This window comes from Neopsephotus bourkii, unplaced genomic scaffold, assembly GCF_033783945.1.
Source record: "Neopsephotus bourkii isolate Nb327-2 ecotype Australia unplaced genomic scaffold, CSIRO-AGI_Nbou_v1 NB_1765, whole genome shotgun sequence".
Lineage (NCBI taxonomy): Eukaryota > Metazoa > Chordata > Aves > Psittaciformes > Psittacidae > Neopsephotus > Neopsephotus bourkii.
The window spans coordinates 1630644-1651956 of record NW_026902239.1 but is presented as its reverse complement, the minus strand read 5'-3'; the positions used below and the strand labels follow the sequence as shown (position 1 = coordinate 1651956).

The window sequence follows — 21313 nt, the reverse complement described above, 5'->3', positions numbered from 1 at the left end:
TTTCCTAGGGAAATATGCTCCAGACTTTCACAAAGGTCTGCCAGAAACCAGCGTGCACTTCACATCCACTACCAGATGTTCAGTCTGCGATGACAACAAGGTACCCATTTTCTCAAATTAACTTGCTCTCCTGTTTGTCTGTGCAGCAGACTTAGGGAAGAACATGATTAGGTAGAATAGCCAACACCATCTTAACTGATTGATTTGCCGAATATGAAAAAGTTGTCTTCTAAAGCAAGCTTTGACAGCTCTAGGGAAGACTGGGATTCTGTATTTCAGGAAAATTAGTATTTAGTTAAGCCTTGCAAGTAGAGGTAACAGGTTCCACAAAATATACAGAAAAAAATGAGACAACACACAGAACAGAATTTGAGATGAAGAGCTAAGCCAGCATCATTATGTACCTGTCATTATACAGCCAGGCCAAGAAACCAGTACTGTTCCAATAAGTATCTGGTGCATTTCCATTCCCATCAGACCAAATTATTTCTGGTTGGTACTTTGTCACAATTTCATAGAGTTCTGGTAATGATTTACTAGTTGGAAACCTTCTTGTCATAAAGGCATTGGCAGCATCCTCAAGGAAGAGAGGATTAAACCATTCGAACAGGGAATGGTATAACCCAAAATGCAAGTCAGTCCTGTTTCTAACAGATGTTGCTAGTTCAGCCACAAGATCTCGTTTTGGTCCCACATCAACAGCATTCCAGTTCCAAGAATATTTGGACCCCCATAAAGTAAAGCCTGAAAACAGAAAAATTGAAGGATAAGAAAGGGAAGCAGAAGAGGGGAAGTTACAGTTCCTCTTCCTGAAACATAGTTTACAAGCGTGTTGCAAAAAATAAATACAATTAAAATCATATATAATATTGTTATCATGCTATAAAGTATGCCTACAATCTGTTTATGCATGGCGATAGTAGCCAGAACACCATGCCAAATATGTTTATGCTTTTTTTTATTATGCATACATGTATATTTATATTTTCCAGTTCTGTACTACTTAGGTTAATTATTCCTTCTCCTTAATTATTCACTCCATTCATATATTCTGATTAAATTAGCAAAAAATACAGCAATTTTCAAGGCATCTACATTTTCACTGAATGTACTAATACAAACTGTGAACACACATTCAACAACTGAAATATAAAAGGCTTTCTCAGCTGCAGAAGGCACAAGCTACCATTTGGATTCAAAGACTATCGTCCTCCCTTCTGTTTACATCTTATGCGAATGTTCACTTCTTATTTGTCTGGACACTTACAACAGCTCAATCAGCTCCTCAGTGCATGTAAATAAACTCCTGAAACTGGTTTTAAAGTATCAGCAGGGATCTTACATTTCAGACATCCAGCAATCCAACACAAGTGCAAGTACTCCTGCACTGCAGACTTCAACCACTGGCAGAGGAGCTCCACTCTCACCTTCAAACTGCCTTATACTCATTGTCTAATAAATCTTGTACTATTTTTGTGAACTGGATACATGTATCTACGAGACAAAACAAGCTCAAAATTCATGTCCCAGCCTACAGAACAGACTAAATGAAACACAGTTATTTTGAAGTCACTGGCAATTACACCATGGGAATCATCCAGATTTTATGTGTGTCAGCAGAGATGAAAATTGCCAAGTTACCAGTCCTGAACCCACATCTCCCCAAAGACCAACAACATTCACTCCATGTACTTTCGTACTGCATCTTCGTATTTTGTACTTTCCTTGCTACCATATTTCCTTACAACCACTTTCTTTTTCTTCACCCTGCAAAGCATCTTACAATTGCAGTGCCAAAAAAAAAAGGGGGGAAAAAAATAAAAATCAAGCACACCTGTAAAGTTACAGACCTAGTTCAAAGCTTTGGCTTCTATGCACTGCATCTGGAAGAGCTATTCCCTTCTAACTCTGAAGCTGACCCCTGGAATATACTCCTAAATTCCTTGGAGAAACCTATGGAGCTCATTAACTGCCTGCACAGAGTGGCTCTCCATATGTTAAAGGTGCAGAATTCACTTATTTTGTTCCTCAAGCAATAAATTTCACAATAAAAAAAATAAACTACTGCAGGAAGCTCAGCTGCCCCCACTGCTTCAGGCTGTCTTACCTATGGCTAGAGAACAATGGCACAACCTATTTTGCCTCCTATGCAAGCTTCATGGCCATAGCTTTTGTGTAAGAAAGAGCCAGGAAAACACAAGCACATTTCTTGGGTGGTTCATTTCCTCCTTGGCTGGGTTGGGGCAGGTAAGCTTTATCTCTCTTAGTAGGAAAGTCACCTGGATTTTTCCACTGTTGACAGAAATGCACCATTCACAGACCTTCCACTTACCTTCATGATGTTTTGAAGTTAAGACAACATATTTTGCACCTGAAGCCTTCAAAATATCTGCCCACTGGTGGGGATCAAAGAATTCTGCTGTAAACAGTGGCCCAAAATCTTCATAACTGAACCCAGGTGGGTAATTTGCCTCCATAAATTTCACATAGGGCGCTCTCTTTTCCTTCTTCCAGTACCACCTACAAAACATAGAGCAACACATGTCTGCTGGTATATTTTTAAACAAAGAAAATAACTAAAATCATCAGCTCCTATTTGAGTTCACACTTAGAGGCACATGCAATGGCAGTATACGACAGTGTCAGTATATGACAGCGTCAGTAAGACAAAACTGCTTCAGAACAGTAGTAATTAGCAAAGATTTCCTTTTCTCTGTCCTCTCTGGCCATGCTGTACATCTTTCAAGCACTCCACTTTACAAAAGTCCCAGAATTTCATTTTGGGCAATGCAACACAGCAGCTACACTTTGGCAAAATGGCTCAGTACCCAAATCCCAAAACCATACCAGAGGGCACAGGTTGACAGTCCATGTAAGCAGCTCAGGTGGCACAAAGAATGCACTTTTTCTGGACTAACACCTCTCACCCTCCTCAAGTCTCACACCAGGCATCTCTGCTCTGCCCCACACACTGCAGCCCACAAACATGCAGGCCAGCAGCTTAACCTCTTTGCCAGTCCACAGTTCTCTACACCAAATGCAGCGGAGTGACCTGTTGTGTGAGCAGCTACCCACAGTCCCAGAGCAAGAGAGCTGTGCCTGCAGTGTGCTGCAGCTGCTGCACACATGAGGCTGAAGCAAAGACACCATACAAGAAAGCATGTCTTCCCACAGCAACCTGCCTTTGCAATAACCACACACACTTACAAGGGCGCATCTGTCACAGGCTTTAACATGCAAGCACACACCTACCTGCCTACCAGTGCACACAGATTTAGGAACTACAAGGAAAAATAAGCTTATGATGCATTTTTGCATTCCACCAAGCAAAGACAGAGACAGTTTCTATCCTGTACTTCCCTGTGGCAGTGATCAGTGTTGTCACTATTCCCACTGGTCTAGTCCACAGCAAGGCTTGGAGCTTGGCGCTGTGGTCCGAGAGTGGCCTCTCACCCTCCTCATGTGCAGATATCACAAGTTACCAACAGAGCACTATTTATTTTCAACCTGCACCATCATCCACTACCTAGCAATGAAAGAGAACTCCAGAAACAGCACACAACAGTCCTTACTGCATAATCAGCCTTATTGCTGGAGGCCTTTTAACATCACCATATGCTGTGACTTCTAATGCTTATGTAGAAAAGGGTCTGAAAGCATTCACCTTTCTATGAATGAAGTCAACAGCAAAAATCCTGTTGGCAAATTTAGACATAAATGAAAACAAATTGAAAGCAAATCAATAAACCAGGCCAGAATCTCAATATTTGAAGCATGTTTCCTTGTCCTGTCCTGGAGTCCAGAGGTGGACTCTGACCTCAGTTCTGCAAGACGACACTAACTTAATGGCTATTGCAGTAACCTTCTCAAACAGAATTCAGCATAAACAAGCACAACTTCTGATAGGCAAAAGGGGGGAAAAAAAATATCTAGAAGAAAGAGCTGAGACAGCCTTCTTCATTGAAAGAATCTGGATAAAAACCCCACCCCACTCTGATTTTGAAGCATGTAATTGCATAAAGAAACAGGTAACATCCTCGCTTCTTTCCCTTTGTCACACTGTTGGCTAACATGGGCACTTCCACTTTGACACGCTAAGATTCTAGAAACACCCTGACCAAGGCTGAACAGCCACAAGGGAAGGGTGATGGGCTGGGTGATGTTAAGTGTTACCGTCCAAAGCTGCTAACACAGGACCTCATCATCTGACTGCACATGCTGCTTGAGCCCAAAGTTAGCTTCTCCCCATCCCCACTGGGAAAGTAATGTATTAGAAAGTGGAGTCCACGTTAAAAAACCACTGAAACTCTTGAACATAACTCTGAGAAGAGCAGAGCAAACATTGTCAGAGAACAGCATTTTGTTTATACTGATGTTAGCTTGTTTACAAATATTGTATTTAAGGTTTACTACAGCTCTGCCACATAGCTGCTGTTACCTTCATATTGTAAATAGTAATGTGACTCACTTGAAGTCATACAGGAAGTATTTGGTAGAGCGTGAAAAGAAGGCAGCAAAAAGAATGCTGACAGCCAAGGGGCCTGAACCAGTGAACACACACAAACCAAAGGTTTCATTCAGCCTTTGAATCTACATTATTTGAAGGATCAGCGCTTTAGGCTCTTTTAAGTGGAAAGTACCCTTTAATAACAGAACAGGAGAAACCCACCAAGAGCAGAGAATGTGCACAAGAAAACTGCAGGCAGTTAGCCAAGCAAAGGCAGCGACGGGGGGAGCGATGCACTGCTGCGCTTCCCAGACAGTGCAGTGCCCCAGCGATCCAGCAGGAGCTGTGCAAGGCTTCTCCAGGGCTGGAGTTCCCCAGTGCCTGACCCCACAGCGCCTGGGGAGAGCCCCTTCACCACAGCCCTGGAGAGGCCTCCTGCCGCTCAACCAACCGCCTCTTTCACAACGCTGTGGAAAACACATTTTTCAGCTCTGCAAGCCAACGTATTCAAGAGTTTCAGGACAGGGCAGGCACGGTGAGACACACCAGAAGCACATCAAACTCTGCTTCCTTCCTAAACGGCGCCATAAAAGTCCGTGGCCTCAGGTGGAAATAAACCTCTTCCCACACACCTCAGCTCCAGGGCCAGCTTGCAGAGGGGCCTTAAACCTAACCATCGCTTTAAGGGGGGGACACAAAGTCAAACCCTGCCTGTCCAAAGAGCAGTTTTCCAAGCAGACTCCTCAGATCGCTAGCAAGACCCAGGCACACTAGCTGTACCTCCGTGCGACCCTCCCAGCCGCCCCTCGGCGGCAGCGCCAAGGACGCCGGGGCCTGTGGGTGCCACCGCAGGGGAGGCCCACGGGCTGGGCAAGCCAGGGGCCGGGGAGCTCACCAGAACCACTCGCTGCCGAAGCTGGGCACCGAGAACACGCCCCAGTGGATGAAGACGCCAAACTTCGCCTCGTCAAACCAGGCGGGCAATGCCCGGGTGTCCAGCGAGCCCCAGGTGGGCTCATAGCGAGGCCGCCCGTCACCATCCGGCGGCTGCGCCGGCAGCAGCCCGGGCAGGCCCAGCAGCAACCCCAGCAGCAGCAACGGCGGCGAAGCGCGGCCGGGTGAGCCCGGCATGGCGGCGGCGGGTTAAGAGGAAGCAGCTCCTTAGAGCAGAGATCCCGCAGCTGCTCGACCACGCACTGTAGACCGGTACTCGCGGGCTAGGGCATAAGGCGGGCCGGGGCGTGGGGCGGGCTCTAGCTCTCCCCGCCCCACCGCCCGTTCCGCCGGAGCCCGCCGCCCTCCGGCCAAAACGTAGCCTGTCCATAGGACCCTCAGGTGAAGAGCTCCGGCTCCGGCCCTGGCCGCGCTAAGGCTCATCCCCGCCTTCCCCAGCTAAGACAGCAGCGCCGCGGCCTTCGCCTCCTCTGCATGGGCAAGCGCGCCAGCCTTTGGAGACCGCATCCCTGTCGGTGCCGTGTTATCTCTGTGCTCGATCACAAGTTGTCACCTGGATTTTAGGGATTTTAAGGAAACAAAGTAACTGAGTTCTGCCTTAGCCAGCACCCCACAGTGCTTCTCCAGCCTCCTCCGGCCCATGGCTGCAGGCTCAGCCCGGCATGGCCTGTTTCTGTTCTGCTTGTCCCGGGAGCACTGGCTGTCTCCTTCAGGGCTGCCTGCCAGGGTCTGCTGGATCTGCTGCCCCATCCAGAGCCTGAGTCTCATCTGCAGCCAGGGCCTGCTCCAGAGATGGCCTAGGTGGCCTGCTCCGTTTGCTCTTTCTTCCTGCTTCCAACCACAGGCTCAGCTTCCCTTCCCTTTCCACTTCCCTTTCCCGGGAAGGACAGTGTGACACTCCTTGCTCTGTAGCTCCTTCCAGATCACTTGTACGTAGTGGCTTCCAGGGCAGAGAGGTGCCCCAAAGCTTGCCAAGGAAGCCAGAGTGGAAGCTGCCTCCATTCAGTAGATGGCACTTGACATCTGTGCTGTGATCATGGGTGGCAGGCACATATTTTAAAAGATGCATCTTCCAACATTTTTTTTTTCCCCAGGCTGATGCTTCTCCACTCTTTCCTGATGCCCAAATTGTATATTTTTGCATCAGATCCTGGATGCAGTCATGGCATGGCCTATGTGAAATAATTTGACTTAATCAGCAAATACTAACTTTCCAAAAACATCACCACAAATGGAAATTTCTTTGGCAAACTCATCAGAACTGTTAAAAATGAATGAGCAGGCAACTGAACTAATCTCTGCCCACCTGGGAAAGTGTACACTTTACTGCTGTTCTGTGGAAACAGAACTCCAGTTTCCAGAGCCATTAACCACAGTTGCTACATTTCATCCAAAAATATTGAAGGGCTCTGAGAAGAGGCACTACATATCTTTTAAATGTTTTCATTTATATTCATTGATGACTGTATTAAGTTAGAGGCTGATAAAGACCATTGTGACTTCCAGGATATCATTCTTTCTGACTGACTGTTCACATGACTGATTTACAAAAGCACTTTGATATCACAATAGGAGCCTCTTCAAATGTCTTTTACATTTAGTGGTGACCTACTTTCTTTCTGTCTTCTTTTACCTTCTCCCCTTTACATGTCACTTTGCTTCACAAAAGGGATCCTTAAACGTTTTTGACCTCTCACTATGGTATCTTTTCTAGTTTATCTTTGGATTTCTTCATGTTCTCCTTCTCTTTTTGATCGTGCCAAAGGATAGCAGACTCTGAAGCTGCACCTTTGTGTGGGAGTTTTGAAGTAGACTCTGAAGCTCATTCTGTACAGCACACCAAAGTTACAACTTTGGCTCTGTGGCTCAAAATGCTTTGAATGAAGAATGATGTAAAAGAAAGTCAGTGGGCTTTGGGTCTTACCCCTCATATCAGTGACCTGCCATCGACCTTGGTGAGATTTAGAGCAGGAGCTGTGTATTTCAATAATGAGCTTGATCACATATTTTAAATTAAAAATATTAAATATTCATAAATTATATTAATAAATCAATAATATCTAAATTATAATGGATTGTGATTAATTATTAATGAAATATAGATAATTATTAATAAATTAATAATAAGAAGAAAAGAAGTAGAAACCACCTCAGTAAGTAGCAGTCATGAGTGACACTCCTGGTTAAGGCATAAGCAGGTTCAGAAAATGTCACCAGCCCACACAGGCACAGCTACTGAAATCTTCAGCAAGGGAAAAGTTCCTCAGTGCACAGCCACATCTGTAATGATGTGAGCTGCAAAGGGTAAACAATAAAAATAGTACCACTGTAGGATTTTGTGAATAACACAAGACCAGTGTCTGCGACTGCAGGAAACCTGGATGCGCTGCCCACCTGCATGATGCTGGAGCCACCAGACCCTAGCCAAAAAGGCAGTAAGCATGGAGCACACTGCTGTGCATCACAAAAAGCCCCTGCCTCTCACTCTCCCTGCACAGCCCCACTGGGAAAACTGCAGCTGGAGAAGGAGCAGGCTGGAGATGGAAATAATGAAGGCAATTCCATGGGAGATGCTAAGCAGAAAAGATCTTTTGCCCTGACTAATGGCTGACATATGAGACTCGTATACTAGATCAGTTGCTTGGGCAAAGGCATAGGGTGATGGAGCTGTATCACTCCTGGAAAGACTGGAAAACCACTGTGCCTGGGGAGCTGCACAAGGCTTGGAAATGAAAGGCGGGTGCTCAGCTGCTTGGGTGGAAGCAGAGATCAGAAGCTGCATTTCACATGGACAAGTTTCAAACTCGATAGGATTTGATTCAGAGCTGAAGAGTGGTAGTTGCTAAAATGTTTTGATACAGCCTGAATACGACCTTCATATTTGATAGCTGTATAATGTGGCACTGGAGGCATTACAATACAGGATGAAGAGTTGTCTGTCTATGCCATGGTGCCAGTGGCTTCAGGACAGGAAGGATTTTATTCAAGGCAAAATATAAAATATTTTGCAGTCAAAACGAATCGTGTTGTAAAAGTGTATCTGTAATGCAACACCAGAAAATGAAACTACAGCTCTTGACTTTGCTTTTGCTGAAGTTGGTGTGACTCCTGCTTCTGATCTGAAAGCCAGGAGATATACTTCCCTCCCAAAACCTTGAGTCACACGGTCGTAAACCTGATTGTGAACAGCCTCTTGCCTGCACCCCAAACCTACAAAGACGAAAGGGAGGGGGAGTCAGGAGATTTGACTCACTTTCCTCCCTGCTCCGCTGCAGGGGAGCGCTGCCTTGTGCAACCTCCCGGTTTGGAGGGGACTGGCCGGGGAAGGAGGAGGGAGGGCACCCTGTTACACAAACCAGAAGTGGTGGTGTCAGTTGCTCGGCTCTTTTATTAACTGATGCTTTTGTTTTCCGAGAGTTGGAAATGAGTGGAGAGGGAAGCATGAAGACACCTTTGCTTTGTCCCTGTACAAACACAACATTTAAGCTCCTACAGACCCCAAACCCCCGTTATGGTCCCGGCGGGGCGGCCCCGCTCCGGCGGGGCGGTCGGAGACGAGGGGCGGCTCTTCCTCTTCAAACTTTTCCTTTCCCCTCCCTCGCCGCTTATTTCCCTCCTCTTTTCTCTTCCCTGCCCCTCTCGGCTCCCCGACGGCGATGGCTGAGAGGCCGGGGAGCACCGGGGGAGCACCGCTGCCCGTCTGGTCCTTGCCTGGTCCCCGCGGCCGCTCCCAAAGCGACATCTCCTCCTTCTCCTCCTCCCGGAGAACCCGCCAGCTGCGGTCCAACGTGGGTGGCTCAGGTAAGGGGGAGGGAACAGAGGGTCCTTGTGTCCGAGCCCCCCGGAGCCGAGCTGAACCGGGGAATTTGGGAAAAGACATCCTCCTCCACACTCTTCCCTCTCCCCTCCCAGACGTAGGACTGGCTCTCTCGGTGACCAAAATGTCGATCCCTGGTTTACATGGTGTTTGATATACCCCTCGAGATGATATTCATGAAATTCCTGGTTTTCATACCTGTGTTCTCAGTTTCAAAAGAACTCCAGTGCAGTGGTGGGTACCCACCCTTTCCCCAAAGCATCTCTGAATGCAAGGGCAGAACACCGCAGGAACGCATCAGGGTATATTGTGGGGACATCAAAACCCCTTGTCCTGCTGCTTCACACATTACACTTCAGTTGTGTGTTAGAATTTCACTTCATGCACTTACAGCTCCTTAGGGTGAGGCAAAAAAATGTGAGTCAGTATCTCACCATCCTCCATCAGGAGGTAACCACTGCAAATGAACATGGGGTGATTTGGGGGTGGAAGCCTATTCTTTAGAGCAGTGTATGCTTTCTGCAGCATTCAGAATAGCTTTGCTGTGTAACGTGAGAGGAAATGAGGGTCCTAGTTTACAGTGCAGATATTTGAAAGTCGTCAAAGTCAAATAGATACACACCCAGTTGGGCCACTCAGGGTGTTTCCTGAGTTTGGGTATTAAGAAAATGAAATTCTGGTCTTCATACTCCTGAGCACATTTTGAAAATGAGTGCTTGCCCAGTTGCAAATAAACTTTATTCTATTGACTAAAGCAAACATCCTGGCAATGCAAATATTTTGAATGCACTCATACACTCTACTATGCAGAGATACCCATGACCCAAAACAGCATCAGGGAAGCTCCAATGTGCACTGAAGGACCTCCCCTGTGCCAGCAGAAGTAGGACAGCCCAGTGTGCAGTCAGGTATATAATGGATCATGATGTCCTCTTGCTTGTTCCTCAGGGAGTGTTAAGATGAAGCAGACCATTTGCTTGGGGAAGCTCAAATACACAGCTGACTGCCCAATGAGGGCAGAGGAGAGCGGGAGTGAAAACTTGCTCAGTTCCCGTAGGAGGAAATAAATTCAACTTCTGGGGCCAGAGGCTGCAAGTAAAAACAACTCTGCGTGTGATTTTCTACATAATTTTCTCCTCTATCTTTCACTGTCTCTACTTAAAAGTTATGTTGAAGAACATTTGGGACAGGGAGGAGGGAGGAGGTTACAGTGGTTTGCCCAAATCAGAAAGGACTACTTTTAGGTGTAAGGTGTATTCCAGTACTATCTGGAAGAGTGCTGCATGAACAATGCCCTACGCCTTGATTTGTACACAGGATGCCTTAACCAGGATGCACAGGGATCACCACAGAAGCTGACAAGAGACTATGTGCATGTTAGACTGTTTGTTGTTGGCTTAACTATGTTGTTGGCTTAACTATGAAGACTGCTAACAATGAGGTGGGTTTATTACAAGAGACTGGCAAATCCAGTGGAGGTAAAATGATAATGTTTTCAAAGATGTGTTGTTTGTAGCTCCTTACACACAAAGTTTAGTCCCCCAGGTTGCCCTACTTGATTTTTTCTTTTAATTTTGAGGATGTGCTTCCTGCCAGCAAGTGACAAGAATTGCTTTCTCTGGTTTTTATTTTTTCAACATCTTTTTTTTTCATTCTGTATTTTCTCTATTGCTACTTCCTGTATTTTTTTCCAGCTGCTCACTGGGGACAACAAAAAAACTTATATGCTGCCACACAGCTGTTGATTCCCTCTTTAAAAAGGAAAATATGCATTAAAGATGCAAAGCTGTTTAATTTTTAATGTGGTAGTTGTTTTTATACTGAGATGCCATTAAAACAACCTGCTTTCCATTCCCCTACTAACCTGAATAACAACTATAATAGGGACAGAAATGTGAAGCTCTTAGAGAATATGAACCTTATTGGTTTTTGTTGCTTCTACCTCTTTCTCTAGCTGTACCATTTGATTAAAGTAGGTCACTCATTTACATCAGATGTTACCTGTGCTCCAGCTGCTCCATTTAGAAGAGAACAATTTGCATTTTAAATGACCTGCAAAATGTTTGCTTGCTGCCTCTTCCTTGAGTGATTCAACTTACAACTGTTGAAGTCTCAAGTTGCAGTTTCTGTTGCAAATTTGTCTTCATCTTTTAGATCCTTTTGCCAGTTGTGCTGAGAAGACAATAATGTCTCCTCTCACTCCATCAGTGATGGGTTGGTACCCCTATAGACATCTAGCCCTGTCATTTATTTTACCACCTCCTGATCCACCACTGTCAATGCAGGATCTGTTAAGAGGAGATATCTGTAGAGGCCCTTCTAGCTAAGGGAAATACAATTGCTTTCCTAAAAGCAGCTTTGGCAGTGGCTCATAAAATGCATCTGTTTATTATTCTAGATTGGTATTGTACGTATTTTGATAGTATAGTGAAGCTGGTTGTGTAGTTCCCATGTTTATGCTGCTTTCTTACCCCCACTCCTTCCTCTGCTATTATCATATGCTGAAAGAAGGAGCTTCCTGGTATCACTTCACAGGATCTCACTTCATCAGCTGTGGTCCAGTTTATGAGGGAAATATAATAATTTTCTTCTTCTTAAAGCTGGCCTTTTCTTTTAGGGTTGGTGGTGGGAGATTACTTAATTTCCCCCTCTGGGCTTTCACCTCACCTGTCACCTGTATCAGGCCTTTACCTTCCAACTCTTTTTTACTTCTGGTAAGACCCTGTGATGGATAAAGTGATCCTCACCATGAATAAGAGTAGCATAGTCTAGACATTTGATTTAGACCCCGAAAAAGTGTAATGTCAGTGAAGTTCAGAGCATCTGTGTCAGCATAGCCTGTGCATCACTTCAGCATCATGGTATGCCCCACCTAACAACTGGCTAGTTTGACAGAGCATCTCAAGGAGACTGGTGAAGAAAAGCATAGTCTCCTAAAATTTCAGAGCAACACTTGAAGAAAGCTTATTGAATTCCATACATTTAAGTAGCCTTCCATGCTTAGTGATTACACTTAAACTCACCATAAATGTGGATCAAGTTAGCCAAGTTTCTTGACTTGCCCAGCATAGATGGGGACCAAACTACATTTGAAACATAGACCTTGTTCAAATGCTTTCCCAGAACTTCTCCAAAATGTAGATTTGGTGGCTATGGGGCTAAGGGCAGCTCTCTGTGTGAGCAGTGAGCCCTGGAGTGCAGGGTAAAAGCAGTTGCTCTTTCATATCAACCACCTTCATGCTCTGGTTGTGAAGTGATGATGGCAGTTCTCTTCACGATAGCCCTCAGGTAGCAACCTCAGCTACTGTGCTGCCTGCTCTTTATGTGCCTGTCCACATAGTGTGCAATTTGCTCTCCTTTTAGTGTTGTGGTTTTTGTTATGCAGACTTGCATTTTGTTCCGAAGGTGATGAGGTTTGTGGTGAGCTACATCTTGATGAAATGGGAACTTCACTGCTCACAGCAGAAGTCAAAAACCCACCCATTTCTCCACTTTGAGACTGACACTGTCATACTGTTGCAGTTCCTCTTGAAATCTTGCTCTTTAGCAAGAAGTTTCAGATTCATTCCACTGCTGGGAAGTGCACCTTGTAGGTAGAGAGGGTTCCATTCCTTTCATACTTTTTTTGGTGTCTTTCTAATGACAGATGAAAAAAAACAAACAACTACCCACCAACAAAAAACTACCTGAGAATTCTGGCAGCAGTGCATAGATACCTCAGGCTATAACTCAGATGCTGTGTTGCAGGCAGAGAATGAAAGGTGGAGTGTAAGCTACAGTCCTGCCTCAAAACTTGTACATCTCAGGATTATTTAGGAATTTTGGGCTAGCAGACTGGTCCTTTGCAGATTCATTTATTCAAAATGATCATGAGTTACAGCTATAATGCCATCTGCTGCTGACTCCAGAATAGAGTGGGTGAAAAGATCACTTAATATCCTCCAGTTAAGTGAAGAATTGGGGAAGTTTTCATGTAGTGATCAGAGCATCAGGGTGGCTGACACTGGATGGAAAGAAAATTTATGATTTTTGGACTTATTTGAGCTTTTCAATATTAGAATATTCCACTTTGAAAACTTATCAAATATCAGATTCTCTTCTTAATGAACAAATTTTATGGTAGATGCAATGGAAATGTTTTTGACAGCTAAAGGTATCTGAGAATCTAGGAAGAGCGAAACCCAGAATACTCTTACTTTAGATATTGATGATTATCTAGGGGCATGGAATATAGGGAAAAAGGTAAATTTTGTGTGCGTGGGCAGGTAGCTGTTAAGGTTTACCTGTATTTCCCTCTGCACTTGTAGTTATATTTCCCAAAATGGCTGTATTCCAACTTCTTGTATCTAATTTCCATATACACCAAGCAAGACTCCTACCAAGGTCTATGGGAGTCGAGTCCAGTGTTTGTGAAGAAGACATCAGATGTGTTTTGGGAGGACAGTTAGGAAGGTGATGTTTTCACTCATTAGATGGGGTGAGGAGGGAACAACCTCATGATATAAAGGAACACTCGTAACTAAAGTACCTGGGTTTGGTACATAATAAGAAAATATGGGAGCTATGGGAAAACATCATTCTCCACTGTGTGAAGCAAGACTTGTTTACAACATAAATTGAAGGACAGAATTTTGCAAGAAGCCCAGGGCAGATAAGTTGGGGTAGAAAACTACAGTCAGAGTTAAATAATGATTCTTCGGGGATTTAGAAACCAGACTCAACGTGATTCTGTCATTTCTAAGTGAGAGTGCATCCTGTCACTAGGTGCACATTAAATTTTTTTCCCATCAATTTTAACATTTCAACTATCAGGAAAGGGCAGCAAGTATAATCATATGCAATTTGAAATATTCTCATAGAGCTGAAGTATCCACTTCTTTGTAGTAATCTGGACCATTGTCCAACAATGTTAAATCCCATTCTGTTCATCTTTATATGTAATTTCTATTTTTCAGAAGGATGCCAAGGGAAAATCTAGGTATCTTGTAACATTTTGTACTGCATACATTGAGAAAGTTTAAGTCCTGAAAATTGGATTAGTTTATAAGGTTAAATGTGCAGGGAAGAAATGTGTGTCAGAATACAGCAAGCCATTTCTAGTATTAGCTTATACCACCCTGCATGCACAGTATGAATCTGCTGTTTATACTTGTCTAAAAGATACTATTTTACACCAAATCTTCACGGAATAACTGGGGTAGGTTCTTGGTATTAGCTGCTTAAGGGGGAATGCTGGGAACACTATGAGTTAAAAATACAAACCATGCATGCTATATGTCAGTTGCACATGACCCAGTTTCTGGGACACCAACTTTACAATCAGATATTCAGACTTGGGCTCAGGCTTAAAGAAAAAAAAAAAGTGTTTTCTGAATGTGGTAATAATCTTCATGGTTGGCTAAGCAGAAATGGGACTGCAAACATTTGCAGTGTAGGATTTAATGCCTATTTTGCAGGAACCAATCAGTAGCTGACTGTGGGATCTATCCAACATTTTGCTTGTGTGTGTGTTTTAGTTTCTCAAGGCCCTTTGGCATTTAGTACTTCCTGCAGGTGTGTAGCTTCTAGCAAGTAGCCATCAGACCATGTGCCAAATAAGAGTCCTGAAGAAGTGATCTAAAGAGTAGCTGAAGAAGAGTTTACTCTTTCTCTAACTAAATGCAAATACTTGTTCCAAAGAAGCATTTGGTTTGGTTTTCAAACTCAAATGTTTCATCAGTCAAATCCTTTGTTAGCATAAATCATTTATCTTTCTCCTCCTGCCCATCCTCCTGCTCTTTTTACTGTTATTTCTTGCCAAAGTAGGTGCTAGTTAAGGTCAAAGGGCTGGAGATAGCTGACAAGTTTTTTTAAAGATTGGTGAAAAATTAACTTTTTTTTTTTACTTTGCTTTCTGAAGTCAGAATCTTTCCAGTGCCAGAAATCCTGTAGGATTCCACTTTTCAGGAATACCAGTATTAATCTTGCTGCTGAGTTTTCAGTATTTCTGATTTAATACACTTTAGCATAAGTAACCAAATGGTAAAAAGGACAAATATCTATAAGAAAATCCTGTCTTTAGTGTTCTGAGTTCAATCACTTTTCATTTATCTTTGAAACTGTCAGTCTTAAAACCCACCACAACAAGGGATGCTGTTGCTTTTCATTCATGTGGAAAGCCCTGCATCTTCCTTTAAATACTAGCAGAATTCACAGGCAGTCAACACTTCCCTTGGTGGTGAGCTGAGAAAACTTGTTCACCATCATGCAGTTTTGATGCAAAATCTGCCTTTTAAGGTATTGTGTTTTATAAATCCTACAAATGCCTTTGGCATTGTTAGGATTTTTGATACTTGAAAGGCTGAAGCAGTGAAATATTAGTAAATTTCATCAGTATAAAGTATTTAGTACTGTGGGCTCAGAAGCATTGGCACTACTTTAATACAGCCTGAAGCCTCAAAGCCACTACACTTACCACAGCCCTTAGGCAGAGGATTCCATAACAAAGTGGAGCTAAACTGCAGCTTAAACTACTGCATGCTGTACTGGTAAGACACTCTTCTACACTCTCTTGTCTCTCATGCTTCTTTTATATTTCTTCATTGCCCTTCCCATTTCTCATGTTGTTGTTAATACCACTTGACCCTATCCAGAGAAATGCAGGGCCTGGGGGGCCAGGAGGGAAATGTGGAAGAGGAAGTGTTCCACTGGAGAGAGCAACATGGTGACTCTTCACATGCTAAAATACTGTGTGTAAATAGCTTCTTTGAAATAATGATCATATTTTTTATTAGATGTTTAATTTTTTTTCCAGAAAATGTATCGTTTAATAGTTATTTTTAATTAAGTTGGTAATTTATAGCTCCACCTACGTTTTTTAACATTTTCACAATTAGCAGTATCCAGAAGAAAAACTTATCTGGGGAGAGTGGACAGTGGAGCAGCTACTTCTTCTTTGCCTTCAAGTTCAGACAAGACTTCAGTCTCACACACAGATTGTTGGCTCCCACTTGGCTAATTTGCCCCGTTGCCCAGTACCACATACTGTATCTGTTAGCTGCATGCATCAGTCAGGAGCTCAGTTTTGGCACCTTTACTGAGTTGTTCCTATCCAAACTATACTGGAAATATAAGGCACTCATCTTTTCCCACTTTCACCTTCTCCCACCCTTTCAGTCCTCTCTTCCTTACTAGCTTCTTTTTTGTATTCTCCACAGCTTTCAACAAATCTAATTTATATTGTTTTCATAGCCTACATATGACTTGTGATGATCCTCTCTTTAGGTCTGGCTGTGTGTGTGTTTGGTTCCATCATGCTCTCTCAAGTCTGATGCACTAAGGTGTGAATGGACTATGAACCTGGAAACATTAAGGTTTTTTCCTGACTTTTCTGATTGTCACGGGGAGATAAAGGTCAGAACTTGCGCAGGCTGAGCAGAGGTTCATTCAGTTTTAGGACTTCATTGGGAAGGGAAAAGAAATCTCCTAAAAACTCTAAAAAAAAAAAATCAACAACCCCAGAAACAATGAAAGGGTTGCTGACTATTATAAATGGAGAAATGCTTCAGAGCCTTTCTAAGATAAAGCTTGGCATGGTGGTAAGGATCAGGAAAGGGCTGAACTCTGGCATGATCCTTACGTTATTTAAAGTTAAGTTAGCTGAGGTCTCTTTGAATACAAATGTATCCTGATGAAATAAAGTTTTGTGAAAATCAACATTTTTGTAGAAAAAAAACATTTTCAGGCACATTTCTGCATTTTTAGGAGAAATATGACAAAATTTGAAAGTGGTAATCTGTCACTTCAGAAAATTAGTCTGAAGGTTTAACAGTTTTTCATCACATGAAAATTTGATATAGGAGGGTTTTTTTCCTTCTAGTTTAAGGAGCAGAAACAGGAGTGAAGGCAGCGAAGTGTGAGAATCAACTTGGCACAGAAAAGGGAACCCATCCACCTATGCAGGGCAAGTGTAACCACTGATACTTGACTTTGTAAGGCTAAGTCATGAGGTATCAAATTCTTTAAAGGCTCTAATGCCTTCTTGAAATAATAAGAATGTTCAGTAGTTCATAGAACCAGACTCTAAAGAGCGCCATGCCTCCAGAGCATGTATGTTTGCTTTTTCTGGTTTTGAGGGGAGAATGGCAACTTTTAGGATATATCTGTGACTAATATACACAGTACTCTAGAAAATTACAGGCATTAAGTAGAACTGTTGTTGAGGTATTGTTTTGTATCATTCACAAGCACAAGTAAAGAAGGGGTTGTGATGCATTTGCAGTTGAATGTGTCCTAATTGCAGGCCTTCTTTGTGTTCAAACACAGGCAGCTATATTTAAACTTCATGAGTGAAAGGATAATTAGCAGTCATCCCCTTGCTACTGTTTTCTTCAGTTCCTCTTCTGCTCAGTGCCAGGGCTGACAGTTAATGTTAGCAGTTTATAAACCACCAACGAAACTGTTAACTTTTCATTTGAAAAAAAAAAGAGTAGTACCAAAGCACAGGATGGAAAGGTGGAGTCTACAAGACATAGTTCTGATTAGATTTTATTTTTTTTTCCTGATTGAAAACTGTTTTGGCAAGCTCAGAAGGTTTGGATTTGAAATAGATTGTTTTACTTACACAGCCAGAACAAGTGTAATCCATGAGGGATCAGCGGACACCCCAAGTCATGATGTGAACTGCTCTAGACCCAAGGATGAAGCATGGCACGCTGGTTTTGTTATGTAGCCTATAGGCACGTCTGTCTGTGTTTTAATGAGCACACTCTCGACTCTGTGTTCTTAGGAGGGGGCTGAGAGGGAGGGTTACAGCTCCTCAGGAGCACAGCATCTTTCTTCCAGCGATTTGATTTTTGAGCCCTAAACATTTAAGATACTGCTGTCTTCCTGTTATGCCTTGCTGCAAACAAAGCTGAATGGCAATGTTTCACACCATGTTTATTTTTGTGAATAGCAAATCCAAAAAATATGCTACTATACAGCTATTTAAGTCTTTGGAGACACATCTGCTATGAATTTTTCCTTATTCTTTGGAAGCTGAGATAAACAATGGCTTTTGATCTGAAAGTAGCAAAAATCATTTTGGGGGAAAGGTTTCCAAAAGATTGATGCAGTGATTTGCAGAGCTTTCTCTTATTTATGTAGTCAACTTGGGATTTGTCTAAAGGGATCATCATATGGCGAAACAGCAAATGTATAAATGAATTTATTCTCACAAGCACAAAAAAAAAGTGATTTGGGTCTCAAGCCAACAGCACCCACTTCATTCTGTGGTACAGCCATTTATCACTGGGCACATGGTGCAGAAGCACATTGTACTACAGCTTGTGCATTTCGTGGTCTATCAGAAACAACACCTGAAAGCTACACCCTTGCAGTGCAGGGCCTGTCAGACCTGGAGGGAAACAGCAAAATGAATGGCTTTCTTTCAGCTACATGGGTGAAAGACTTTGAAGAGAGCTGGGAGCTTTGCAGCGTGCTTGCTGCCCTCTTTTTGGCTGTGTCAAAGAGCATTCCTGATCGTCACCACATCCTGGAAGAAAGTTTCTTGCAGCTTTCATGGGTTCAAACAAAGCCTTTCATTCAGTGCCTGCATTGGTCACGGGTTTGACCATTGTTGGATGAGGGAAGGTGGCACACTATCTCAGAATTGCCAAGTAATTATTAAACAATAGTAAGTCAGGCGTTGCTTTGAAATGACACTTCATTAAAGCTGGGTTAAGTAAAATGCAAGCAAAAGCACTGATTTTACAATGTCTAAAATAATGCAGTTGCCAGTCTTGTAAAAAGAGAAAGGAAACATCACTGACTGATAGTGAGTGCTGTAACTGGTTTGCTTAATTCAGGTGGAGAAAGGCCCATCAGATTTAGCCTTTTTGTCAGCAGGCTAAGTAAAGATTTTCTATACTTTTCTTACGTCTTCTATGAAGTTTGTAATAATATTGTCTGTTTTAAATGGTTTCGCATTTCAGTGGAATTGTTGTAATTACTTAAAATTAGAAATTATTTATTGCAAGCAACACACAAGTTGGTGGCACATAAATTCCTGGTGAGTGAAAGTAACTTGATGGAAGCAAGCAGCTTTTGCAACTTTATTGCATTATTGTGTAAACTCTGTGGGGAAAAAGATATTTGTTCCACTCATTTTAGGCCAAGATTGAAAAAGTGCTGTGAGCATAGGAAGGGGCATGAGTGAAAGAGGTTTCTTGGGAGTGAGATTTATTGGGCTGAGGAATAGTCTCCCAGGAGGAGCAGTGAAAGCTACCCTGCTGGAAACACTTAAAACCAGAACTGGAAACTCACTAAAAAGTATGTGAAAAGAAACTCATTTGCAGTGGCAATGAGTAGGGTCTTTTGCAGTGATGTTTTTATTGCTCTGTGTTTAGGCCGAATCAGGAATGACAGTGGGGGACATAGGACTGAGCAAACAAGCCATCCAAGTGCCCCAGACACGCTGGGCTAAGGAGATGAAGATGGATCTTGTTTTCTGTCTGGACAGAAGAGCCACATCTATGTCCCCCCATCTGCGGCAGGATGTACTCTCCACCTCTTTTAAAAGCAGGGGGAATGGAAAGAGATGGGAAGGAATTCTCCTAAGCAGCAAAGAAATAACTGATGATAATAATGAAACGAAAGGGTAAAACTGAAGGAAATTCTCCCTTGGTATTTTGAAGAAGAGTTGTGTTACATGCACTTTTACCCTAGGATTAAGATAAATATATATTTAGATGAGCTTAGGTGAGTGTTTAGGATACTTAATGAATTATAGGCTATGGGGTCTTGACAGTGAGAAGTGCATCTTATAAACAAGTTTTGTCTGCCTCCAAAGCCAATTGCTATTTTTTAAGAAATGCTATCAAAGGGATTTTAATTAAGGCACTAATTAGTGAAGTGAATCCTAATACTTTTTAGAACTCCATACTTCTACCCCAGTAAATTTGTCTCAGTTATATATACTCCATAGAGGAAACAAATCCCAGAAAATTAAACTTCATGAATATCATGTATGAAGTAAATGGGATTTGATCCAAAATCTTTCTATACAAACATTGATTATCATAATAATGGGATAGAGGGGAAAAATACAGAACGAGCTCTGTAAATATCAATATTCATCTCAGGCTCAGGATTAGATGCTTCAAATTGTTCACATTTTGAAGGAGGACCAGGGATTTAGAATGAAAATGATTTCTGCTTCTAATCCTTTTACATGTCAATAAAAGCAATCAAAATATGTGCACTTTTCATTAGTCCTAATCTCCGTTTGTTAATGGGAGCATAATCTTTTAGAAACAGTTGTTATAAGAGTGGCATTCATGTTTTGAGGCAATTTGGGATGACTGTGAAACTGATTCAGCCAGTGTAATAGTTATGAGGAAAATTCAGAAGCCAGGTTCAGTGGCATTTCTTAGATGCCAGATGTCTGTGGGTTTCACTCCGATGCTGAAGATTCCTGCTGATCTGGTTCAGGGAGCCAAAATTCCTTGCTTGTCTTCTAATGGAATGTGGTCCCTCTGTGCTGCTCTAAGGGATGTGTGTCCGTAAGTGGATAGTTCTGAGCCTGGGAATTTCTGTAACAGCACTGAATATCAGCTGGGTCATGTGGATAGTGGGAATCAAAATATTCTGCCACAGAACTGCAGGCAGTTTTTAGCAGGGGTGCATATTTTTATATGTAGAATTGCAATATGGGCTGTTCTGTTGAGAATTCATGATATGTAAGGAATAAAAGCATGTCAGGTATGCCCTGTCCATAGGCATTGATTCTTGTTGATTCACTGTTCTTGGGTGTGATGCTGTGTATATATATATAAAATATATATATATATATATGGTTATTTTTCCAACAGCTGCTGGGCTTCTTTGGTGTTAAAAACTACTGAAAACACCATCCTGCCATGCCCAGGCATTCAGAAATTAGGAGAAAGAGACAGAAAAATCTACTGGTTTATTGGCTTGGGTTTTTTGTTTGTTTGTTTGTTTGTTTTTGGTTTTTTTTAATTGAAAATGAAGTTATAAAATGCTTTCTGTGTCATCCTCATGTTTCTGGAGGCTTCATTCATGACGTTGGTTCAGTTGTGACTGGCAGTGGTGCTACTGAATTCAAAGGGCTT

At 42.7% G+C, this 21313-nt stretch overlaps 2 protein-coding genes across 7 annotated transcripts in view; one reads left to right on the top strand and one right to left on the bottom strand.

The window, feature by feature from the left end:
• FUCA2 (alpha-L-fucosidase 2) overlaps positions 1 to 8776 on the bottom strand; it is a 232875-nt gene extending 224099 nt beyond the window's left edge. The window contains exons 1-3 of one of the 4 annotated variants that reach the window (XM_061378326.1): positions 8655 to 8776; positions 2333 to 2520; positions 405 to 744 (exon numbers count right to left, since the gene is read on the bottom strand). In XM_061378326.1, the coding sequence (XP_061234310.1) occupies positions 405 to 744; positions 2333 to 2477 (485 nt within the window). In that variant the 5' untranslated portion in view covers positions 2478 to 2520; positions 8655 to 8776. Of the gene's footprint in view, positions 1 to 404; positions 745 to 2332; positions 2521 to 4993; positions 5234 to 5342; positions 5751 to 8654 lie in introns of those variants that run through there. The other 3 variants (XM_061378325.1, XM_061378323.1, XM_061378324.1) reach the window with 3 other exon arrangements.
• A 136-nt stretch (positions 8777 to 8912) lies between these two features.
• The window catches only part of PHACTR2 (phosphatase and actin regulator 2), a 137401-nt gene continuing 125000 nt past the window's right edge, over positions 8913 to 21313 (top strand). For all 3 annotated transcript variants that reach the window (XM_061378319.1, XM_061378322.1, XM_061378318.1), the window contains exon 1: positions 8913 to 9202. In XM_061378319.1, coding sequence (XP_061234303.1) covers positions 9058 to 9202 — 145 coding nt within the window. In that variant the 5' untranslated portion in view covers positions 8913 to 9057. The remainder of the gene's footprint in view (positions 9203 to 21313) is intronic.